The sequence below is a fragment of the Mytilus galloprovincialis genome, chromosome 4 (assembly GCF_965363235.1).
Source record: "Mytilus galloprovincialis chromosome 4, xbMytGall1.hap1.1, whole genome shotgun sequence".
Lineage (NCBI taxonomy): Eukaryota > Metazoa > Mollusca > Bivalvia > Mytilida > Mytilidae > Mytilus > Mytilus galloprovincialis.
In genome coordinates, this window is record NC_134841.1 from 75,028,144 (window position 1) to 75,055,777 (window position 27,634).

The 27,634-nt window shown below is 31.5% G+C and overlaps 1 protein-coding gene and 1 long non-coding RNA gene across 6 annotated transcripts in view; one reads left to right on the forward strand and one right to left on the reverse strand.

Moving 5' to 3' along the window:
* The window catches only part of LOC143072957 (uncharacterized), a 110,442-nt gene that overhangs the window by 70,605 nt on the left and 12,203 nt on the right, over positions 1–27,634 (reverse strand). Inside the window, exons 1-2 of one of the 5 annotated variants that reach the window (XR_012977357.1) lie at positions 1,483–1,788; positions 19–90 (exon numbers count right to left, since the gene is read on the reverse strand). The exons of 1 other annotated variant lie outside the window; for it this stretch is intronic. Coding sequence is in view for 3 of the 4 variants with exons in the window: in XM_076248137.1 (XP_076104252.1) it covers positions 19–90; positions 1,483–1,548 (138 nt within the window). In the remaining variant the exon portion in view is untranslated. Of the gene's footprint in view, positions 1–18; positions 91–1,482; positions 1,789–27,634 lie in introns of those variants that run through there. 3 more of the 5 variants (XM_076248137.1, XM_076248135.1, XM_076248138.1) reach the window with 3 other exon arrangements.
* Positions 20,986–26,830, forward strand: LOC143072956 (uncharacterized). Its single transcript, XR_012977355.1, has 2 exons — positions 20,986–21,106; positions 25,582–26,830. It is a non-coding gene; the product is annotated as an uncharacterized LOC143072956 (long non-coding RNA).

A 27,634-nucleotide genomic window follows, 5' to 3' on the forward strand; every position in this document is an offset into this window, starting at 1 on the left:
CAGAACCAATTTACTTACAAGATCCCAAAAGCCGTCGACCATTGTTATTAGTTCGCAACGATAAGTGTGATCAGTTTGATGTTCAAGTTCCTGAAAATAACGTTTTTGAAAATTATTTCTGGATTTCATTTGTAATATTCATAAAATTGACGTAACTATTTGATTAAAAACTGGTACTTATGTATAACTGTATTGATTAGCGGCATAGGACACTATCTCATGGTTCTTCTTTTTAAGATTTGTTTTTTAAGTTTGCAATGGAGTTCTCTGTTTTTGACTTTTTGAAAAATTTGAATTCCTTCGGTATCATCTGCCTTTGAAAATAAATTGTAGAAATATATCAATATAAGTCGAAACATAATGTATATAACCCTTGAGACAAGTTGTTTTACCTACAAATAAAAAATATACCAGTAGTATATATACCAGTAGTCCACAATAGAACATGTAAAAAAGAGGAACAATATAACACGGAACACTGAACACTGACGAATAGTCTATACAACACTATATACAAAACAAAAGACTATGCAACACTCAAACTCCGGGATGATCTCAGGTGATCCAAAAGAGAAGGCAGATATTGCTCCCAACACATCACTGGTGATGACCATTGTTAGTTAGAATTTGGTGATGTATCATAACGTAATGTCACAATCGAAGAAAAAGAAAAGAGGACAAGATAGTGGTTACGACATTAAGAACATATTTGATTCATATGTGAGTAATATGTGACACAGATGAACCATATCGGTACCGGTTCATCGACGGTCATAAAACCTCCAAAGGGATAACGTCAACTTTATCACGTTGAACCCTTGGTTCAATAACTTTTGTGTTAACAGAACGATCAGTCAGCAAAATCATTATCCTATGTGCATTAGGAAACGCAAACTCTCAAATATTGTATCAAATAGGAGATATATAAAATGGCCAGTTTACAACTCGGAGTATAAAAACACCTATGCTGTCCTACAGTTGTGTCATTTACTGACCCCTATTTGCAATTTATAGTTGAACATGTAGATGAGTGGCTTTAGATTTTCAAATATTTTGGCCTCGAGCATCATTGAAGAGACATGGATTTGTTGAAATGGGCATCTAGTCCAGAGCAATTGGTACCGTTATTCATTACTTACATATAGAGAGTGTATATCAGTAAATTCATAATATTATTATTCTTTTTGAAGACCTGATCTCAATTAAAAAAAAGCAAGGTCTTTCTCGCTAATTTTTCATACAATGAATCATGTGTATTGACTTAATTTACACAATTTTAAGTTATCTTATCTATTTACTCGAAATAATCTATGTATTTTTATTTATTCATTAATGACAGTAATGGCATACCTTAAATAGAAGATTAATTTATAAATGAAATACACGTATTTCTTGGTGAAACGTAAAACGTTAGTAAGATTACGATTTAAGGATTAGCAAAACATGAAAGTTGATAAAAAAAATTCAATTTGATGTACTTACAAGTCTTGAAGAGAAGTCAAACCTTGGAATAAATTTGCATTTCTCATCTGATTGCTGTACAAGTGCCTGAAAATAGTGTATTTATGCATTAGTCATAATCCGATCATATTCATCAATACAAACATATTTTCGTTTTAAATAGCATCGGAAAGAGAGAGTTGAAAACTTTTGAAACATAATACAAACACACTGAAATATGTTTTTAATGTCATAATTCATGGCTGTACACATGTTTATAATCTTCAATTTCTTATATATTGAAAGGAATATCAATTGATTCGGAAGTAAGGCCGATTTATCCCATTAGAGCCGCTTCTCCTATGTTAAAATATTTCCCTGTTATTTTCCCCAGCTAGAAGCTCACTTCCTTCCTTCTTAAACAGAAAAGCTTCATGACAAGGGTCACATCAGAACAGAGAAGAATACTTGGAATTCTTAATTTTAAGTAGGATTATATATTTGATAGAAGAATCTAATGTTAATAATTATATCTTAAAAATAATATATAAAAAAAATTAAAAGCTAAAAGAGTGAGTAACATATTACAACGAATTTTAAAAATGTTCTTATATTTATTTTAAGTGTTTCCTGTCTGTATGCGATTTATCAAGTACAAAGTTGTTTTAATAAAATCTACTTAGTGTAGTAATACTTTGTAATGTAATGATATATACAAGTAGAGAAAGTGTGATCTGTTATAAACTTTTTTGAAAATGTTTATAACATGATGGAGTAAAACAAAACTAACTCTGTTATAAAAACTAATCATAGATACCAGGATTAAACAAATTTATTTACGCCAGACGCGCGTGTCATCTACAAAAGACTTATCAGTGACGCTCAAGTAAAAACATGTTAAAACGACCAAATAAAGTACGAGGAACAAAAATTACTAAAATGTTTGCCATATATAGCTAAACGTTACATTTTACCTCTTGAAACATATAGCTGAGGTTCCATTCAATTATTTTTCATCCAACTATAAGAGTGACGAAAGATACCAGAGGGCATAAATCGAAAATAGACTGGCAACGCCATGGCTTAAAATGAAACAGACAAACAATAGTACACATGACACAACATAGAAAACTAAAGAATAAGCAACACGAACCTAACCAAAATATAGGGGCCATCTCAGGTGCTCCGGAAGGGTAAGCAGATCCTGCTCCACTTGTGACACCCGTCGTGTTGCTTATAAGTTACCAAATCCGGTAAATAGTCTATTTGGTAGGTCACATCCATGAAAGGGAAGGGGATTGTAGTTACGACACAAGGAACATATCCGATATCATTTGTGAAACGGTTATTCCATCACGGTCAACCAACTCGTGACGGCGTCCGTAAAATTTACGAAGGGATGATTTCAACTTCACTATGTGGAACTCTTGGTTTAATAACTTCCTTGTGAGGAGCAACCCTCTATGAAGAAAATCATGATAGGATATATAATATAGCCCACATATATACTTATTTTGGTCAATACCAGAAGATATCAATACGGTTACAATAATGGTGAATTCAAAATAGATACAGTTGGTTATTTTTATGGTCATTTTTATAAATTTTCTGTTTACAAAACTTTGAATTTTTTGAAAAACTATGTCTTTTCTTATACCAAGCATAGAATACCTTAGCCGTATTTGGCACAACTTTTTGTAATTTTGATCCTCAATGCTCTTCAAAGTTGTACTTGTTTTGCTTTATAAATATTTTGATATGAGCGTCACTAATGAGTCTTGTGTAGACGAATCGCGCGTCTGGCGTAGTAATTTATACCTGGTACCTTTGATAACTATTTACATATCATATTGAGGTTTCCTTGTACTATTTAAAGAAGAGTAACCAGGGGCGGATACAGGATTTGACGTTAGGGGGCGCAGAATAAAATTTCACCGAGCGGATCGAGGCGAAAAAATTTTTGAGGTTTAAATAATCAAAGTTATTGCATGAGCTGTTGATCCGCCTCTCAACTCTATAACACGAAAGTGTAAACTTCTTCCCGCAAGATTAACGGTACTAAGTATTTCATTTATAAGCATATAACCCCTATGTGTGAATATTGAGTGGTAAAGATCTGTACCAAGTTGAAGGATATGATCAACGTCAGATGGAGTAGATGGTTCGTGGGTGACAGATGCCATGAAACACAGGGAGAAACAAACGCATTGTCTTCCACCATCTACTAGCATACCTTGATGTTGTGATCCTTTGCAAACCAATCTACAATCATGACATCAGCACTTGTTGTAAACTCATATATATAGTAATATTAGGTAAAATCTACACTAAACCTTGCATAGCCAGAAATTAGTAGTGCTTTTGCTAATTAATATTCATAATATGTAAATGAAAATTGTACCACGTGATAGTAGTTTGAACTGGACTTGCTTGATATCACTAAAATCTTTAAAACACGGATAGTATTAGTCGCCCGTCACAGAGTCCTTATTTACAATCACTTTGATATTCCCGTAAAGTTGTCAGGCGGTCAAAATTTAAACAATGTACGCGTATTTAGTGAATTTTTCATGTTTTGTGAGGTTATTCTTCTTGAAATAGGGTCATTTTAACATTACGTGGGAACCTAGAGTTCAACGACTACACATACAAGGTTTGGACTTGCTTATTCTTTGGACATTCAAGTTTCAAATTTCACCCCGGCAACCTGTTTTTCTAATGACATTGTTAGCCAATTTTCATCACGAAGTTTGCAAATTTGACGTTTCAGCCATTTTAGCCTGTATTTTATACTGCATTGTTAAAAGCCTCTCGCTTCGATTTTAAAAATAGCTCAGGAACCTGTATTTTTGCAACGACAGTCATTATGTTTCGTTTAAATTGTGTATATTGTTGTGTATATTTATTTTCTGCCCCGGCATTCTGTCTATCACTTAAATTAAAATTAAAACAGGCATTTTATTCAAAATTCCCTATCATTTCAATATAATTTCCGTGACCCGTATCCGATTTCTTTAGTATAATATTCAAATAAGCAAAGTGGCGTTGATTTCTGGATATGACAAGAGATGGCTTTTCTCATTGTTGAAGCCGTATGGTGACCTATACTATAGTTTTTAATTTCTGTGTCATTTGGTCTTTTGTGGAGAGTTGTCTCATTGGCAATACAACAAATCGAAGTTTTAAACTTTTACAGCCCTTACACGGCCGGTAGTTGCGACCTAAAGAGATACAGGATTTCCACAAAAATAATTATCTCTTGTTTTGCACAACGTCGATGTGTCTAAGCCAACTGTACATGGTTTCAATAATGTGGAATTAAATCGGTTAACTTTAAAATTACTTTAACTCTCCATAACAACTGGCCCTGCCAAACTTCAATTTCTTGGTTAAGACGAAGGAAATGTGAAGAGTTGACAGATAGACAGTCGGACCGATAGACGCAAAGTGAGACGAAGCAAATGACGATAGCTCATCTGACCAACATAAGATTTTGAAAACGAAAATTATAACTGGTACAATTTATTTGTCAATTCATAATACGTGTTTTTATTTTTGTTCTATTTTCGGAGGTCGTTCTAGACTTTTTACACACTGTAAAAAAAAATTGGCCGCTAACCACTAAAATCAAAATGAGATCCTTAAAAAATTGTGCTTATTTTCTTGGGATCCCATGTAATACTGTAGTACCTACGGGTTTGGTCCTTGACCGTTTATGCATGCTTCGGCTAATTTAATATGCTGCAAGTGAGAATCATATATTGTCACAGAGATATTAAATAATGAGTCAAATTAACAAACTAACCTCTCGCTTGAACCATAATCTTTATCTTTCCTTAAGAAAGAATCTAACTTAGACTGCTTTCTTGGTCGTGCCATGATGAAATAACCCAAACAGCGGGTAGGGCACTTCCACCTTCTTCGTGGGAAAGTGATGTAGGGATGTTTTTGAACTTCGATTATCAAAGAATGCATCCTTATTGCCTATGATGTAACGTCGATGTACACAACTATGAACATTGATAACTTAGAAGAAACAGTTATCAATTCATTAGAATCAATTGACACACAAGAATATAGTTTCAGCAGATTTTACTATAATGTTCTTTAAACGGTTGCAGTATTTCTTTGCGTGTGAACTGGGTTATCACAGGTTTCAGGTAATAATATATTATGCAAATCATATGCGGGTTGTACCAATATAGAAAATAATTTAAAAATATGTGATATTGAAAATTTTTACTTTATAAAAGAAAAAAAGAAAATGAATATACAGATAAAAGAAATTATGCAAGAAAATTATAAAAAACTGTTTTAAAAAAAATTGAATTCGTTAACAGAAAATAATAAATTATTTATTTATAGTAAAGTTAAAAAGAAATATGAAATTGAGCCTTATTTAATAAAAAATAACTCTGAAATCAGGAAATGTTTTACTAAATTAAGGGTAAGTGACCATATTTTGGAAATCGAAAGGGGCAGATACAGAAATATAATAAAAGAGGAACGTTTATGTCAACATTGTTTTTTAAATAAAATAGACGATGAAGAACACTTTCTGTTTGTATGTAAAAAAAAATGAAAAATTGAGACTGAAATGAAAAATGAAAGCTCATCTACCCTGTTTTACATATATCATACTTCCGATCTCAAAAATGTAGGCGGATGAGGTCTACTAATAATATACTATATACTCTAAAATTTCACCAAAAAAAAATCACTCCAAAATCTCACTCCAAAAATTTCACTCCAAAATCTCACTCCAACACTCCACTCCAACACTCCACTCCATAAAATACATTATGCCAGTGAGCACAAAATTCCATTTAACAGAGACAACCCCCATTCGTTCCGTATGAATTGATATACACATATGCATACCCATTTGCTAATTTCATGTATTTAAATGAATTTAAAAATTCAATCGGACAATGTATGTTGAAAGAGTGTATTATTTACAAGTCATATGTCTGTGTCTGTGTATTAACCAGAATGTATGTCACAGTCGTCGGCCGCTTTATCATTTCCGATCGGAAAAGTCAACGGAAATTACTCACTAACTAGCGCGTTCAAGGAAACATTAATTTATTGATCCGTGAAATACTTTATTCAATAAAGAAATTGCTAGTAAAAATAGAATCACCATCGTAGTTATAAGTCGAGTTAGCTCGCTTTCCACAACAGTGTTATTTCTGTTGTAATTAATTATTTCCTATTTATTTTTGATTTCTATAATGAAAAGATTGGATGAATTATATAAAACACACAACACACAATAAAGATTTTTTCTTGAATACACATGAAATATTTACCACTGACCGTTAAGCAACCGACAAACAATCAGTCACAGCAAAGGATCGGAGAACAATTATTTGACGAATTTCAGGAAAACTTTAGCTGAGTGTAATTTTGATAACATTTCAGCTGTAATTGTTAGTTCCAGATAGCAAAAATGACCAGCATGCTAGAAATATTGTAATTTCGAAAAACTTTAAGTTCGTGGTCATTTACCATGTATGTTCAAATGAGAAAAAATATTATGTAATACCGTATGATAGTGCTAGTAATAACTATAATTAATTTTCCTAGATAAACTCATCATAGATACCAGGATTAAATTTTGTATTTACGTCAGACACGCGCTCGAGGACACGCGTTTCGTCTACAAAAGACTCAAAAGATATTTCTATCCCAAAGTGATACGCGAGTGTGGAGAGAACTAACGATTTGATATAATTTTAAATTTTTTATAATATTATTTTTATACATCATACAATCACAATTGTTTATATTATACATATGAAATGAAAAAAAGCTCCTGGATATCAATCATTTAACAGATATAAAGGATGGAAAAAATGAATTATTATTTGTAAGACAATTATTGCAAAAGTAAAATCACAAAAATACTGATCTCTGAGGAAACTCTATTAACGGAAAGTCCATAATCAAATTCAAAAGCTCAACCACATCAAACGAATAAACAACAACTGTCATATTCCTGACTTAGTTCAGACAGAGAAAGTTCAATGGAAAATGTCGACAAAAAAAAATCTGTATCAATTTGAAATTGTTTTTTTGTGAAATGAAGTGTTTGTTTACTTTATCCATCGCATTTCCTTTACAATTGTGACCAAATTTCAAATTTGTTTTTATGAAACTGGTATTTGTTTTTTAAATTGCTGAAAAGCAACACAGTATTGTTTACAAAAGTGCACGGTGATAAAATAAAGCATATTTACAATCAATTCAGATTTGTATTCCTTTCAGGCCGATAGTGAATAAATTGTTAAATGTTTCTATACATTGTTATTGTAAAGATAAAAAGTGAAAGGTAGTAATTTTTAAAATGATTTCAAAATGTTCACACGTAGTTTTACTTCATAACTATATTTCTTTACCACAGGCCCTTCGCTATATTCATAAAAATCTGACCTCCTTTTTCATGTTTTTGTAATATTTTTTGTTTATATTCAGTAAATATTTATGAAGGTGCAATACATCCTTCAAAAGTTTACGCCTCTCGAGCAATGTATACATGTACTGGAATCAAGTCTTAAAAAGATTGTTCATATGATTTATTTTCTCACAGTGCACTTTTATCGTGGCTTGATAGTGTTCTACAGCAGCTGGTTAATATTGACTACCAGTTGAAAAATTGGAGTAGAGAGACCAATTTGCTACTTGGTCAGAACTTTAAATGATTTGCAATAGAGAGTAAGCGACCCTCACACTCAAGTCAAATTTAGTCTAGGCCCGCTGCACTTAATTTTGAAACAGTAAAGATGCAACAGAACAAGTATGATTTGAAAACAACCCTGATGAAAACTTTCAATAATATAGCTGTTAGTCATCCGGATTTTGAACTACACATGTTGATGTTTATAATGTTTGTATTTGTTATTGAAATGTGACACCGTATTGGTTTTAAGGGATGTTTATTAAGATATTCTTGTCGGTAGCGTAAGGAAGAAAAAAAAATGTATATTTGTTTTACTGAAAAGTAAAATAACAACAATACCGAACACCGAGGAAAATATAACGGAAAATCCGTAATCAAATGGCAAAATCAAAAGCTCAAACACATCAAACGAATGAATAAGTACCAAGTGTCATATTCCTGACTTGGTACAGGCATTTGCATACGAAAAATATCAGTGAATAAGTTTATGAGAAGACAATATTTCAATAGCAATTTACAATTTTTACTTTTACAATATTTTAATGATATAAAGGATTGTCAAGAAAGTCCAATATTCACTTGTTTTATACTAAATACTAGCCATTCAAGTAAATAAACATATGTTTTCTAAATCTTAAGTATCAATTGCGGCTGTGAAGGGACTGCGATGATTTCTAAGAAAGTACAAAGCTTATACCAGAATTGTGTTGTCCATGTACTGTGTGTCTCATTGTCATTTAAGTTGCACATAAGCCTTTCGAACAGGTCTTGCAGAACAAGTTTGACAACAACCTCAATTCAACTAATATCATAATGAATGTGTTCGGAAAAAAGTATTGTTGTACTAAAATTTTTGAATATATACGACGAAGACGATGTTGATTATAAATGAGTAATGAACGTTTACTGTTTATTTTCAGAAATGAAATGATTCGAGAATTTGGACACGAAAAAGTTAAGCTGTTTGTGTCCATTGTCGATATTTCCAAAGAAAAAGAAGTTAAAGAGTACTTAGAAAATGTAATGAAGAATGCACACACTATTGAGATTAAAGAATTTAAAGAGAGATTGGTAAAAAAAGTTGAATCTGAAGTCTGGAGATAAAGTAGCTAATAACATAAATGCTTTTTTTCGGCACTATTGGGTTAAGTTTAAGAGACACCATTTACCATTATGATGTGACATGCAAACATGTAATAGAAGACTGCTTGGAAGCCTCAAATGGTATACCCACTCCTGAATTTGATTGTTTGGAAGCCTCAAATGTTATACCCACTCCTGAATTTGATAGTTTGGAAGCCTCAAATGGTATACCCACTCCTGAATTTGACTGTTTGGAAGCCTCAAATGGTATACCCACTCCTGAATTTGATTGTTTGGAAGCCTCAAATGGTATACCCACTCCTGAATTTGATTGTTTGGAAGCCTCAAATGGTATACCCACTCCTGAATTTGATTGTTTGGAAGCCTCAAATGGTATACCTACTCCTGAATATGATGCCAATGATATTGTCATAAACACAGACGTAGGAAATATTGGAACAGATAAAATATGTACACCGTCAGACGATCTAGATTTTTCAGAAGTGAGGCTAGTTGGAAACAATATACCAATTTCATCCCGTTTGAGAAAGCGAGATGGTACATTGGATGACGGAGGACTGTTTGGAAGGGACATGCTTGTATTACCGGATGATGTCCCACTTTATAAATGGGGAGCATCTTCAGGTTTGACCAAGGGAAAGTTTATTGGTAGGAGTGATGTGAATGGTCAACCTCCATTATTTTTCATACAGAGCGTGCCGCCAGACGTCTTTGCGATAGGGCGAGACAGCGGGTCACTTGTATGTTACAGTATAAACGAAAATGAAATTGCTGCTATCATTTGGACGGGACGTCTAGAGAGTGATGAGGATTTGTTTGTTGGCTATAAAATAAAAGATTCTTTGGAATCATGCAAAACAATATCGCCGGATATAAGAGAATGTATAAGTCAACACTGATAATTAGAACTGAGAAACTGTTTAGTACTACCGCACATTAGCTTGGATTGAATCATTGTTCTGAAAATGCTTATGGGGTTGACAGATAAAGGCCCTGACATTTAGGCTTGTCAACAAGAGGAATATAAACTGTAACACTGTCATTCTCGAGCTCCTATATAACATCATCAACTGAAATACGCAACAATGATTTTCACAAGTATAAAGGTATACATAAAAAGTAGTGAATAAGTGTTCGTAATTGTATTAATCTTAATGCAATTGTATTTCAAGCATACCAATATTTAGTTAGAATGCATGGTAATTAAAGAAAACATATTAAAAAAAATCTTGTAGCGTCTAGAATGCTTAAAGATCTATTCATGCCATCTCAAAAGTTAAAATAATAATTCCTCACGTTGAAAAGTCAGAATTTGATTGTCAAATACGAGGAAGATAAGTTACTTCTGTAACCACTCGTGCAGAAAAATGAAAACTATTTGATTAACAGGACATTGAATTGAATTTTGAATATTGAATAATATTTAAGACAATGCCAAAGTTCTAGTTTAGGTCTCAGAAATTTGTATAGCCTGTCAAATTAAAAAAAAATACATGTTGCTTCACGTTTCATGTCTTTCTTATTGTTGTGTAAATGCTGTAAAAGCTAAGTACTTCTAACTTAAAATATGAAAGACAATAGAACATTCGGTACAGTGTGAAATTATTCAATTCATGGGTATCAATTTTCGTGGTTTGAGCAACATTTTTATGTTCGTGGGTTTTTTAATTCTAGTTTTCTAAAAAACAATTATAAAATGAAAAATTGAAGCCATTAGAAAAGAAGGTTACAAATTGTCTGAATTGAGGGAAATTGCAAAGTAAACATTGGCCCGTGTCAACCGAAGTGATCACACTAATTAAAGACCATCAAAGGTTAATCCATAACCATGTTACCTAAATAAAACAGTTCCATAAAGAAATGCTATAAATGTATCTTGAATAGTAAAATAATTCTTATCAAAAGCAAGCCCAACATAAAATTATTATTTCCCATAGGTACCAGAATTATGAGGATATGAAATTTACACTGTATCATAGCATATCAATACTGAAAATCTGACTTTCATCGATCAAAAATATTTTTTAGGAGAATTAAAAGATAAAAAAAATTACAGTTTAGGTTTTTTAAAGATTAAATGGGTATAATTCTGCCTGCAGTTGTAGTTCATAGTGCGTTTGCCCTGTGACTATTATTGTAGTCTTCTCAGATTTTGCGATATTCAAGATATTCCTTAGATCATATCAGTAGTAAACCCTACATAGAGATCTTTCCATGTCTTGATTTGGACAATGGTTGTTTTATTCCGTTTGATACTTAAATTCGTGGATACGGTCATCCACGAAAACCACAAAAAATTGGTTCCCCACGAATAAAAGTACTTTCACAGTAATAATTTAAATAACATGTAGCTAAAATGATGACAAAGAAGATTGATACCCCTTGAAAAAAAAAGCTTTGCCTTTGGTTGCATTTTTTTTTTCATGGTAACAATATACTCTCTTACCATCTCAGTTACGTATTATTGTCAAAACAAATATAGAGATAGTGACTGTTCGTAGGTCCATTGTATTTTCCATATTTTGAATTTGAAGTAAATCTGTTTCACTAAAAATTGACTTTGTCTTTTCCATTCGTTCCGTTAGTCGATAAAGTATGATGTTTCAGTTTAGTTGTTTTTTTTTCTTTGAATATATCTCTTGCAGTTCAATAGTTTTGTTAGTATTTTTTTTTTTTGTATTCCAGAGTTCATCTCTTTATCAAAAATTTAAACCATAGTTTGTTTAACACTGTGCAATTACATAGTATATACGATTTTTTTGATAATTTTATTAACGCTTTGGTACCAAAACATTTTATACATGAAGTAAAACGACCACTTAAGAGATTGTTGCATTTCCGTCTAAAATATTGGTTTTAGTGAGAATCAATTGTCCGTTTAGGAGCTTCGTTAATGTCTTAGACCCACAACACGTAAAATTATGTATGGCAGAAAGGATAAAAACAACTAACTAAATTCGTATAAGTAATTTTTTGCCTGGGAGTTGAAACTTAAGTTTCTATACAATTTCTAAAATTAAAAAGGACAGTTTTAGAAAAGTGCGTTATAATATGTGTCTTTTCTGGGGTGTTATCACGGCAAACTTGATGATACCTTGGGAACTGATAGTCTACGAGGAGCAGTATCGACCCAGTACTGTTAGGAAAACAACAACACTTTATAAATTGCTTGCGTTCGAAGCGCATTTCTGGATTTAGTTGCAATAAGAACGCTTAAATCTGAATATGTTAAGACAAAGGTATATATAAAAATCGAAACAGTTAATGAGCTTGATGAACGAAAAGGCCATCAAAATAATAACGCCCAAAATGAGACATTTTCAGTTTTGAAAAAAAACGTTTATCTTCAAGCCATTTTACGATGAAACAAATTTAGTATAGATAGACATGATTCAAACAAAGAATATTTGAACAAATCATTTTCTTCTAGATAAAACATTTGGAAACGATTATAGTTTCACGTCATAAAAGTACATGTTATAGTATACTTGAGTGATTTATTATTATAGCATCTAAACTAAGTATTAGCATTATTGTTCAATCTATTAAAAAGTACAAAGTAAAATACCAAAAACACTGAAAATTCATAATGGAAAGTTCATAATCAAATTGTAAAATATCAAGCTCCAACACATCAAACAATGGTCGTAATAGGTTAAAAAAGGTAAAAAATATGGGTACAACAGTCAACATTGTGTTATAATCTTAATCACTATAAAAGAACATATAACAGTATACTTGAATGATTTATTCTTATATATATACAAATAGCATCCTGACTTAAAGTTTTACATCATAAATATAAATCTACCGACACAACTACATATTTTCACTCGGTACAATGTAGTGTGAATTATCATTTTTACTAGTTGAAATGTATATCATTATTCTTTTGATCAGAATCATCTGTTTCAGGTCTTCATATTGTCACTTAATCCTATCATTATAATAGTTTTTAACGAGCCCTTTTTCTTTAAGAAGAAACCATTCAACTTCAATGTGAGGTTATTAGTTTGGTGTGTGTCAGATTTTTTGGGGTTTATTCGACGCTGTCGTCATTAATCTGGATTCAAAAATGTTTACCTTCTTCATCTGCTTGACCACAATATTTTTTTCCCATAAAATGTGGGACCAAAATATAAGAAATAACATTACCCTTCCTTTTTGAAGTTTAATATTCGTTCCATTATTTTGTATATACATTTTGCTGTTTATATGACGATGAAGCTTTGTTTTTTCAAGAGTTAACTTTTTGTATTTTTGATCATCTGCTTGTTTATTTGCATGAACACCATACTTCATTTGTGCATTGGTCAGTTAATGTCTTACCAATGCAGTGCATATAGTCCATCCCTGTGCCTATTTTAAAAAGTATGTTTTTTCCCGATTATTCGTTTGATGAGACCAGATTAGCGCACATAATATTAATATTAGTGCAATGGGTTACAACAGAAAAGAATGTAGAACTTAACATAAAAATTATGCGTTACAATATATTGGTATTTATTTCAGTCATTTTAATAAAAAAAAACAATGGAAATAATGGAAGTATATTATACAAACTACTTAATGTCTTCAAAACTGGGGGAAATGATTTACACTGTGAGTTTAAAGTAACTTACTGATGACTTAATTGATGTTCTTAAATAAATGCAACAGTAGTATACCGCTGTTCAAAACTCATAAATCTATGGACAAAAAATAAAGTTGGGGTAACAAACTAAAACTGAGGGAAATGCATTAAATATAAGAGGAGAACAACGACACAACATTAAAATGTAACATACACAGAAACGGACTAAGCATTATGCAAAATCCGATGAGAATAACAAATATAACATCAAAACTAAATACATGAAGTTGGGATAGAAAAGTCCACACACAAATATAAGAGAAAACAAACGACACAACGGAAACACAAAGTTAAAATGTTACACACACAGAAACGAACTATAATATAACAATGGCCATTTTCCTGACTTGTTACAGGACATTTTTAAAAATAAAAATGGTGGGTTGAACCTGGTTTTGTGGCATGCCAAACCTCGCACTTTAATGGCAATGACAACATAATATTACAGGACTACAATACACATAAATAGGAGAACGTATTAGACAAAGAAACACATGATTAATAGATAACAAAAGGCATCAGGTTTAAAATTCAATACGCCAAAAACGCGCCTCGTCCACAAAAGACTCACCAGTGACGCCCAGATATAAAAGATCGAAAATGAAAAAAAGTTCAAAGTTGTACAGCACTGAAGATCAAAAGTTGAACAAGGTTGTGTCAAATACGGCTATGTTTTTATGCTTGGGATAAGAACATCTTTATTATTTAGAACAATTTATGCTATGCAAACAGTAAATTTATCAAATAGATATAAAAGATATACATAATGAAACTGAAGTATTTACTAATTACAGAAAACAAAACCCGAATACATAATGCAAAGACCAACACAGAAAAATAGACACACCCGAATTGTGAGCTGAACGTTGAAGTCATTATTAGGTCAGGTTCCAACAAGGAAAATAATTGATATCTTGACAAAGTGATATCCCAATTTTGTAATATAATTTTTAACTTTAGCACATTATTATATAACATATCTTTAAATTTAAAGATTCACTTTTTTTATGTGTAGAGCAATTTTAAAGTGTTAGGTTACAGAAACAAATTTGAGTTATCTCCCATCGTATGCATGTAATGCAATGTTATATGTTAGTGTACATGTTGCAAGTTAACATAATATTACCTTTTGTGCTTTTTATTTCTATAAATATGAATATAGTTTACCTTTACATTTAGCCTTTATATTGATCACATTATGTAATATAAAAGAAGTTTACACTTAGCTTGTTGGAATATCAATGGTTTTAAACACAAGGGATACAAAAAATACAGTGATCCTAGGTTCATCAACGATTTGAGTAATAAAGACATAATTTGTTTACAGGAAACACACCGCTCCTTTGAGGATTCACTGTCTTTACCAGGATTTAAATATGTTAATTTGATACGACCGAAATCAAAGTGCACAAACAAACGATCAGGAGGGTTATCTATTTTACTTAAAAATGAAATATCAGGGGTAACATTTCTTGAGCATTCAAATAATGACTACATATGGTTAAAGTTGAGTAGCTCTCTTTTCAATCTCACAGAAGATATATATTTATGTTTAACTTGTGAACCCCCTGAAAATTCATCTCTCACCCGTTCTTTAAATGATGATATATTTCATCTTATAGAAAAAGATATTGCAATGTACTCAACATTAGGAAAATATATATTAGCAGGAGACTTGAATGCCAGAACTGGGACTGAGGAACTAGACTTTATAGATAATAATTCACAATATAATCTTCTCCCTTTATATGATAATTATAACCCTGATTATGATATATCAGTTCGTCATAGTAAAGACGTGCACTTATCTACCCGTGGGAAATTGTTAAATGATATATGTGTGCAGACGGGGCTTAGAATTCTTAACGGAAGAACTAGAGTAGATTTCATTGGGCAATTAACTTGCCATAATCCTCGGGGGAGTAGTGTAGTTGACTACTTTATAGTATCAGAGAAACTATTAGATACAGTTGTTTTTTTTTTTTTGGTAAAGTTCATGACTTTTTAGCTGACTTTTCTGATCAAAGTCAGTCTGTTATGTTAAATATAGATATGAAAGTTCCTGTACTAGATACTCAGAGAGTGAACACTCTCGAACTCCCCCCCCCCCAAAAAAAAATATATTTGGAATGATGAGTTTGCATTTAAATTTCAAACAGCTCTGACCTCTTATGATATGCAATGCAAGAACAAAATATCAAACTTTTTGTCTGACGACTCTGATTCACAAAATATGACTTTAAAACTAAATAATATAATCTGTGAGGCAGCTGATAAATCTTTAAAACAAATATTACATAATATCCCTAACTCCTTAAATTCAAATACAAAAACTATAAAGAAACAAAAAAAAGTGGTTCGATTTTTCTTTTATTAAAATGCGAAAACAATTAGATGACAAGGAAAAGTTATTTGAAAAAAATAATAATGACCCCATAGTGAAAGGGAATTTCTTCAGTTTTTGAAAACTGTAAGAAAAACTAGGAAAAATAAATATAAACAGTTCCGTAAAGATGGTATTGTACAACTAGACAACATGAGAGATAACAATCCAACCAAATATTGGGCTTTCCTACAGTCTCTCAGTAATGAATCCTCTTCAAAAGGAGATACATCTAATATATCAATATATATCTGATTTGTTACTATATTTTAAAAAGCGTAATTCAAATTCCTTACCTGTAAATAAAGAACTATTTGATTCACTTAGCAAACTAGAAAAGCATAATATTTTTACAGAATTGGAATATAAAATTACAGAAAAAGAGATAAATGGAGCAGTTAAATCACTAAAAATCAATCAATAAATAATAAATCAAGCAGCTTTGACTCCATCATAAATGAGATGCTCATATCTGCTTAAATGTTTTGTAAAGATATTTAATGAAGTATTAACTTCAGGAAATTCCTGAAATATAGGCTAAAGGATTTATTGTCCCATTACATAAAAGCAGAACTAAAGATGATCGACCCCTCAAATTTTAGGGGCATCACGATAGGTTATTGTGTAGAAAACTCTTTTTAAAAATACATATTAACAGATTTGAAAATTTTTGAACTAAAAGAAATATAGTTGGTCCAGAGCAGATATGATTTTGTAAAGGAAAAAGAACTAGTGACCACAGGTTTGTACTTAAAACCTTTATTGATAAATACACTAAGCAGGGACATAAACGCCTCTATACCTGTTTTGTTGATTTTAAAAAAAGCCTTTGACAAGGTTTGGCATTTATTGATTTAGCGAATCATTTTATAATGTAATTAAAGATATGTATAAAAACACATCTCTATGTGTAAAAACTAATATTAACACACTGAATGAAAATTTCCCATCAGTTATTGGTGTTCGTCAAGGGGATAATCTGAGCCCTACATTGTTTAAACTTTTCATAATTGATTTACCTGTATTTTTTTTTTTTATAATTTTCAAAAAAAATTGTATTCTAGCTGTTTCTTTATAATAAAGCATTAAAAGCCTTTTTTAAATTAAAAAGATATTTCAATCATTTTAAAGTTTATATTAAAACACTTTTACATCTTATTGACCACATACTAAAGCCAATTGTGTTATATGGCTCAAAATTTTGGGGGAAATTCTCTCCAAATAAGTTAATCAGAAGGAGACAACTAACTAATTTTTCAAGATGTGCAAAGATCTTGTTATCGAAAAATACATGTTAAATTTTGTAAAATTAGGTACCTAGTAGATCAACTAACCTAGCAGTGATGGGAGAGTTGGGGCGCTACCCCGTATCTTTTGAGGTTATTCTTAATATGACTAATTTTTGGCTCAGACTCACAAAACAAAATAACTCCCGCATTATTGAAAAATTCCAAAAGAGTGCGAAATTTTATCTAAAACATGTAAAGACAGTTGGTTGGGAATAATATATTCATTATTCAAATATTCTAATTTAACCCCAAAATATTTGTGAAATCACAAATCTCATATAAAATCAATTATCATTAAAAAAAAATCCGAATTAAATATGATGAAATTTGGCTCAATCAACTAAATAATGACAAACCTGGCATGGTGCAAGGAAATAATTTAAGGACCTTTAGACTATTTAAAAATAATATAGCGCCGACAGTTTATTAAGGTAGCACAATACAAAGATTTTTTTACTCCCAATCAGACAACTTTAAACTGATGTAATTCAATTCATCCTTCTTTATATTTTATAAATGAGGTACCAAAAGAAAGAAGAAAGATTAATCTTTCAAACTGTGATAATTTCATTATTACATAATTAATTATTATGTAATTAATTGCTATATTGTGATGTCCACACTTGAATGAATTTAGAGTCTTTGTTCTTCATAGCATCCCAAAATATTTTATAGATTCTTGTACAACACAGCTTGGCCTTCAAAACTGTGTATCGTTTATTTCCTGTCTTTTTATTGAACAAAATATTTACGTTAGCATTAATATCTTTTTTCAAACATTTCCAGTTAAAGACTAATCATATCAGTACACTAAGGGATTAAACATTTAACTTCAAAAGGGGAGGGGGTATGGTTTTATTCCTAAAATAGATATTTTGATCCCAAAAACTTATTATGGTCAAGCAGATGACAAATTAATGTTTTGTATGATTTCTGATTTTCCGAATACCGTTAATAGTGCTAATTTAAACAAAAACATTGGGTGATGTTTTCTTCAATATATGGACATGAATAGTATTTTGGACAATGCTGAAAGTACAGAAATGCTGATACTTACGTGTTTATTTCAATGAAAATAAGACAGGAAATAAGTAAATAAAATTCAAATCTAATATCAAAATATAAAGTCCCTATCAACTCATCAATGCACGATTGATCCTATAAACGAAAAGTGTTCATGTAATACACGTCCAAATAAGCAGCAAATATAGAAGAAAATCATTCAACTTATGTCATCAATTTTGGGCGGTAAACTGCGATTGGATTATATAAACACGTGTTTAATTCCGATCAACACTTACAAATCTGGAGACGAGCATGCATTACAAAAAAATCAAAATATTTGCCTGAATATATATAATATTTAGACAAAATCCATTTTTTTCATCAACATTTCATTCACTATTGAAGTAGTAAATTCATTCTTTTGATACAGTTATATTGTTATCGAATTTATATCAGTGGCGGATCCAGGTCCAAATCCAGGACAAAACGGGGGGAGGGGGGGTCCAGCTTTATGTCCCCATTTAAATGCATTGATCGTCCAAAAAAGGGTTGTGCAAACCCCTGCGACTCCACCACTGAATATTGAATTCATGTATTTTTGCAACAAACGCGCGATTTTTAAAATTTTTTTTATGTGGGGGGGGATTTGGGGGGGGGGTGTTAGAATGTCTTTTACTTGAAATGGTTCCTTTTTATTTATTTGTTGAAAAAATATCTCGGTTGAAGGGAAATGAAATATAAAGTGTGTTTATACTATGCTAACTTACATTTACTGCTTTATGGCTATCTAAGTGTTTCAAATGTTTAGTCTTGCTAAAAGTATTATTACTTTCTTGAAACGTCGTACAAGTCAGATAAAAAAACAAAAGTAACAAAAGAAACAGGCCGGCTACAACCAGCCGAATAGTGTTTCTGCACTTGTAGTAAGGTCAAAGTCCTCGGCTATCGCCTCGGACCTTGACCTGACTACTCGTGCAGAAAAACTATCCGGCAACGGTTGTTACCGGCCTGTTTCTTTGTTACTTTTGTATTTTATCTAATACTTATCTTGAGAACATATACTGTGTTTGTTGTCTCCCTACTCTTATATAGTTTTAGTTTTATTACCATGTATTGTAATTTCAAAAAGCACCACAATTGTTTGTACCCATTAATTTAAACTTTAATTGTTCTGCTCCTCGGGGCGTCTTGGTTGACAAATAAAATTTGTTGCTGTTGTTGTTGGTATACTACTCTCCTTTCGAAGTAACCTAGTCTAACAGACAGATAGATTGGTTACCAGTCAGACTAGTCTATTCTTAAGGTTTATGTACCCTTCTGTAACCATTTTTGTGCGAACTTTTCAAACTTCAATTGTATCAAAACTACAGATATAATGAATAATAGAGATAGGCCATTTTGTACATATTCCAAGGGGAAACTTGATGCAAAGCATTATTTTTTACTGTTCCATTGCATTTAATAGAAAAAGAGGACTTTGTGGCAAATAAATCACATTTTTATAGAAAATCCACAGCCTTTATCCTTGTACTCTCATATTTGGCAATTTGATGACTGATAGATATAGGATTATTGCATGCAGAGCTAGCATTGATTTCCTTTAAACAAGTTTTTAAATGTAGTTATTGGTTAAGACAAGTATAAATATGACCAAAATCAAGTACACCTTTTAGGGTGCGCTCGACTTTAGTGACTCAGCACGAGGTGTTTTGGAATTTACAGGTTACTTAGAACTTTTTGTAAAAAATAAACACTAGCGCATCATAGAAAATCAAGTGAGTAATTTATGTTTCAAATTTTATAACAAAAATCTCTGTATTAAAGGCTGTGGATTTTCTATAAAAATCTTGATTTATTTGCCACAAAGTCCTCTTTTTCTATCAAATGCAATGAAACAGTAAAAAATAATGCTTTACATCAATTTTCCCCTTGGAACATGTACTAAATGGCCTATCTCTATTATTTATTATATCTTTAGTTTTGATACAATTGAGGATTGAAAAATTCGTACAAAAATGGCTACAGAAAGTTACATAAACCTTAAAGGAGGTTAGTTAACCAAACCTAATGATGACTTCGCGGTTCGGCTAGAAAGCAAGCTAACCAATGACATTACCTTTACCTAAACACTCAATTAAAACGGCTTTCATGGAAATTATACCATGTATACATTTTGATCGTATATTCCATTTTCATGATTAATGATGGAAAACTGACTTCACCTCCTCGAGCATGCTTGACCAGGTTTGTTTTCCTGATATCTTAGCGTTTTTTTAAAACATTTTCCCGCTTAAAACAAACTGCACTTTTGGTACATTAGTCTATTTCACTTTAACCTGTATCTATGAACATAGATTTCCACCTTTAATTATAAATAAACTGCAGGTAGTTAAAGTTCTATATTTAACCATATCTGTAATGTTGCACAATTTACATAAATAGACTGTATAAAATATACGCAAAGACATACCGTTCTTCATTTAGTAGATCACTTTGAATTGGTCTGAAGTGTGATCAATATACTTGTGTTGTTTTTATGATATTAGTGTGGACATAAATTGACATTTTCAGTAAGTAAACATGAATCAAGTAATAAATCTTTATTTGGCTCAAAAACTATTTCACATAACAATCGGTAACATAATTAAAATGAAGTAATCTTGAATTGTGTTACAATGCGATTACGAAATGTGACAAAAAGCAAAAAAATGGAGTGGCTACTTCACCCTCATTTTTTGGTGGGGTTCGTGTGGCTCAGACTTTAGTTTTCTATGTTTACTTGTGTGTACTATTATTTGTCTGTTTGTCTATTTATTTTTAAGCCTTGACGTTGTCAGTTTTTTTTTCGATCTATGAGCTTACTGTCCTCTTTTAAGCTCTAAACTTTGAACGAATAACAATCTTTACAGAAAGTGACCAACAGAAACCACTTCTAGGTTACTACTTCTTTCCGTTTACTTTAGCATGTTTAGACAGGCACACACAAATTTGTGTGGTTAAACGGGTCAAGTATATCTATTGTTTTAGATCGTATATCTATTAGTTTAAGCTGGAGTTAGAATAAAATGAATTGTGTGTACTATTATTTGTCTGTTTGTCTATTTATTTTTAAGCCTTGACGTTGTCAGTTTTTTTTTCGATCTATGAGCTTACTGTCCTCTTTTAAGCTCTAAACTTTGAACGAATAACAATCTTTACAGAAAGTGACCAACAGAAACCACTTCTAGGTTACTACTTCTTTCCGTTTACTTTAGCATGTTTAGACAGGCACACACAAATTTGTGTGGTTAAACGGGTCAAGTATATCTATTGTTTTAGATCGTATATCTATTAGTTTAAGCTGGAGTTAGAATAAAATGAATGTTTTTTTTTTATTTTTTTAAATAAGTGTTAGAATTTTAAATTAACTTGACTGTTGACAGTAATCATTCATCAATCAATCAACGAATCTTATTTTCTGTTTTGAAGCTCTGTCTGTAAAAAAAATATAAATCGAAATATTTGTTTAAGGATACCAACAATATGCATACAAATTATGACAGAATTTAGGACACTATTTCTTATTATACGACAGATGAAAGTTGGCAAACGAATGGCATGCAGAGTGATTAATTTCTATAACTTAGTTTAAGGAACAAAAAATATTGGTCAGGGTCCCGATTAAAGCTTGTTATTTATATAAGGACATTTGAGGACAGTATTACTTATTATACGACATATGAATGTTGGCGAACGAATGGCACGCAGAGTGATTACATGTAAATTCTATAACTTAGTTTAAGGAACCAAAAATATTGTTCAGGGTCCCGATTGAATCTTTCAATTTATATTAGGACATTTAAGGACAGTATTAATTATTATACGACATATGAATGTTGGTGTGATTAATTTCTATAACTTAGTTGAAGGAACAAAAAATATTGGTTAGGGTCCAGATTAAGGTTTTCCATTTATTTTAGGACATTAATTTGGTCAATAATGTGGTCATATTTAATGACAGTATTAATTTGGACAATAATGCGGTCATTTTTATAAATTTTCTGTTTTCAAAACTTTGAATTTTTCGAAAAAAATAAGGATTTTCTTATTCCACACATAGATTACCTTAGCCGTATTTGGCACAACTTTTTTGGAATTTCGGATTCTCAATGCTCTTCAACTTTGTACTTGTTTGGGTTTATAAATATTTTGATATGAGCGTCACTGATGAGTCTTATGTAGACGAAACGCGCGTCTGGCGTACTAAATTATAATCCTGGTATCTTTGATAACTATTTACACAGTTGGGTCGATGCCACTGCAGGTGGACGTTTCGTCCCCGAGGGTATTACCAGCCTAGCAGTCAACACTTCGATGTTGACATGAATATCAATAATGTGGTCATTTTTATAAATTTCCTGTTTTCAAAACTTTGAATTTTTGTGAGAAATACCATCTTTTTACAACAACATGATTTTTTTCGCGTGTTTTAAATATTTAACGACCAGGTTTAAGGTTAACAAGCTATGCTCATCACTTCAGGGATTGTAAGTACATATAGTTCGTTTAATCTTATCTCCAAGTTGTTTATAAAACAATCCAATCTAATCTGTTAAGTTTTGTTCAGTGATATCCCAACATTGTTTTCAAACGTTACTTCCGCTTAAGCAAATAAAACCAGTAATATTTTTGTGTACAATTCTATCTTGCTCGAAGCTGTATTGATAAAAATGGATTTCCATCTCAGTCTATAAATAAGCTGCAGGTTTTTAAAGTCCTATTTTTATAGCGTAATTATTTCGTTGCATAATTTACCTAAAAATATCTATAACCGATTTACCCGTTGACACATTATTCGTTGTCATCAACCAGTAAGTCTCTTTGGAGTGGTTTGTTGTGTACAGGGGATAAACATATATATGCAGTTGTTTTCATGACAAACGTGCTTACATAAATCAATATTTCCAGGTAGTAAATATAATTCAACTATGAAAACTTCTAAAATGCTTTTAAATGAAAACATTTGCACATAGCAATAAGTAAAACAATTAAATGGAAGGCCTGTAGATTTTTTTTTACGCTGTGATAACAAAATGTAAAAAAAAAAGAAAGAAATAAGTAAATACCTCATTTAAGATCAAAAGTCGAATAAAAAAACCAATCATTACAAATAGCCACTAACAGAATTTCTACCTGTTCCCTTTAGACAGGCACATACAGAATGTGCTTGACTAAATAGGTCGCGTTCATATTGAAATCTAAATAGGTCGCGTTCATATTGAAATCTACATAAAGTAGTTTTGGCAAACAATGAACATGCAGTGATGAATTATTAAAGGGGAGGGACATTTTTTGTCAGTATTCCGGTTTAAAATTTCCCAATATATTTCGAGTATTAACCTTCATTTGAAGAAAAGAAATAACAGATCACACTAGACAGTGGAACTACTATGAGACTGAATTGCATTTTCTATGCAATTTCAATACGATTACCATGATGTCCGCCATTGTAAAATCTGAATACACTCGAGTGGATCGGTCATTCTGGTATGGAGCACACATTTCGTAACTGCAATGGTATTCAAGAATTTGTAGCTGCTACTTTGACTTCGCAAAACTTCATCTGTTTCTGATACAACAATTAATGACGATTAATTTTCGTCAGAGAACGTTTTACTCTTTTTCTCAAAGTGTTCATCGGAAGGTACATGAATATTCAGTCTCTATATATAGCTACTTCGCAAACAATACAAGAAGGTGTTGAGTTAATGATTCTAGGTGCCAAAGCTATGAATCTTTTATTTAACTTTAGTTTACCCATTTTGTGTTTTTGTTCTTAATGTTTTCTTGTGTCGTCAGACGTTTGAAATGACAGGATGTTTTGCATCCCGTCATAAAGTTCTCGGTACGTGGATACTGAGTTGCAATTTCGGACACGCATAGTTTTATTAAGTTTGGTTATATTTTGTTTACCTTAGTTTTTTTATAGTTAAATAATTCTAACCTTTTTTTGATCAGTATCGTCACCGGCATAGTTTTGTCATTGACTTTTTTCTCAGTAATATTAAACGTGAGTGTTCGTTGCTTCCGACTATGTTTACGTTGCCCACCTATTTTTTTTTTAAATATAACCCTAACCAATACTGTCATTCAAGAGCTTTGTTTAGCTATATATTACACCAGGTTTAACCAACTATTTTCTTCGGTAAAAGCCTGTACCAAATCAGGATCATGGCAGTTGTGTTCCTCTTGTTTTGTTGATTGATTTCGAACTATTTTGTCAGTTTTTATGGATTGCCAGTTTATTGAATTTGCCTAAGAGCTTTTTAATTTATGCAGCTTTAAAACAAATCTCTTGCAATATTACTTCAATCCGACACTTTTATATCCTTGTTAGAAACTGTACATTTAGTAAAATCTTTTTTAGCCAAGGCTTTGTCAATTTATTTTCAATATATGAGTTTGGTTGTGTCTCTTGTATCTTGCGGCTCTCTTTTAATCTTTTAGATGCATTGAATGATATATGTGATAATGAGGAATCATTGAAAGACTTTACAATGTATAAGCTGTAAACAAATAAACACACAAGTTGAATAAACGTATAGACTAATTTAAAGAGCATAATTTGATTTGTAATTTCATTATGTGTTAAACTATCCATCCAAGTAGGCCCTGCTATCATTCCTCGAGTCATATCGTAACTTTCGGTAAAAATTCGTTGTCCGATATGAGTCTCAGGTAGAAATACTCAGTGAGGACTAGAATGTTTTTTTTTCTCATTTTGACACAATTGGGTTTCTCAAAAACCTTTTTTCAATTTAAGTCGATAATCTTGAAAACTGGTAAAGATAGACATAAACTTGTTTACATATAGCATAGCAAACAAGTTTAACATGAAATGATCTACAAATCATTTACTCTGCATCCACAAAATCCTAGAAAGTTTCCATCAATTTCATGAGAAATACTTACTGACTAAGTGTTCGTTAACACGATTAAATATTACAAAATTTTATTTACATTTAATGTAATTTTTTTTTATTTATTAATATTTTATTAATTTCAGACGAACACAATGAGTTTATCGCGATATCAAGCGTCCCAAAGACCATTGACAGAAGTTCAACAGCAATATTTACCTTTTGGAAAATGTTTCCACATTTTTTTCCTTTATAAAACCTGCGAGAGTGATTGTTTTTCTATCAGACAAATACAGGCTTTAATGGAGTCAAAAGGATTTGTATGTGCGAGACACGAAGAGGTTTTTCTACCAGGATTTTCGATATTTCAAAATATAAAGAACTGCCTTGAAAGCTCAGTTGCTATATGTGTTTTGTTGACACAGGCATTTTTAAAGAGTCAATGGTGTATGAAAGAACTCGATCTTGCTGTGATGGGTCAAATAAAGAACGAAAATAAACAGCCAGTTATTGTTCCGATGGTTTCGGGACTAGACGAATCTGACATCCCTGAATGCGTTTCAGATTACACATACTTAGAACTTTCACCTGACACGATGGACTTTGCTTTAAGAAGGTTAGAAAGAACAATGATGTATGCTATAGCAAATTATAAAAATGATACAGAAGTAGCTTTAGACATGCTAGGTGCTTTACAAGCAAATGAAATGTTATTAATCTCCTATAACTTGGACCAGGAAAATGAACGGATGTTATTATCATGTTGCAAAAATTATCCACTTTTAAAACAGGTTTTTGGTCTAGACTTCAGGATTGAGAAACATTTTTTGAAACATTGTTCAGTATTCAATATTATTCTCATTCTCAATTTTGATAAATATTGTTTTTCTAAAAGCACAAAAGTCCATGATATGATTTTAGAAACATGGGAATTTTGTCTCGATTCTGAACAAAGTGAACTTTCCTGTTATGACTTTTTGGAAAATGACACAAATATTTTGAGCATTCAGTTTGAAATAGTTCATAACATAGTGGAACTTATATTATTATGTTCTAAACCAAGACTATCAAAAGGGCAATACGGGATGCCTTACAAAGCATTTTTAGTATCAGATAAAGACACAATAGAGGAGTTGTCAGATGGAAATTCAGTACTATTCACCTTTAAAGGAACAAATAATATGTTCCATTGTCTTTTTACAGACAGTGGCATGTTACCTGTAGAGCTTTAGACACTAGGTACACTCCATCATCTATTATTTTTATTTTTCAGAATTATTTGTATATTCTATTGCCATAAAAATTAAAAGAGAGATGATCGGTGTACTGCGTTTATGTAGCAGACTATCCGTATATATATTTTAAACAATTGTAGTAAAAGGTAAATGAATTGTTTTCTTGAATTCAAATTGTTTCTCCTGTACCTGCATACATCAAATGCATTAATTACTGTTAGTAAATACACTTTCGTAAAAACAAAAATCATATTCAGCCAGATCTGCAACAAACATCCAATAGTACTTTTTCACTTCATCTCACAACATACATTCCAGTTCTATTCATTCGTACAAAGTAGACATTAACTTATATTTTACATAAAAAACATTTGAGGTTAAAATCAGAATTGAGTGCTCAAAATATTGCCATGTCGCTTGATAAAATATTTAATAACCGATTGATTAATGTCATTAGAAAAAAAACTTCATTTTCTTAGAATAAATATCTGCAGAGTGCAGACCACATGTTTATGATGAAGGCTTTAATAAAACAAAATATGACAAAAACAGTTTTAAACAGTTATGTACAATATTATTCATTCAAACGTGTCTTAATTTGGAACCCGATTTATCACTATTTTATAAACCAAAACAAGCATGAGGTGGATCAAAGGTCTATGGTATAATAAAGCCTATGTATTACAAAATTGTTTCATATGTAAAAGAGTATAACTACTATAGGTTGCACTATGTGAACACAGCTGATTCTAAAACCATACCTCTTTTGGGGAGATCTAGAATATTCATAGAAAAATTATTTTTTTTACATACTGGTTCCCAGTTATGATCTCTGTGTTCCATCGCATAGAGACATAACTCGGGGATGTTACCAGTAAATATACATGTGTATATTGTTTACATTGAAGTCTGTGGTAACCCTTAATTCGATGTAGGGAAGTTAAGAAAATTTGTGTTAGTTTAA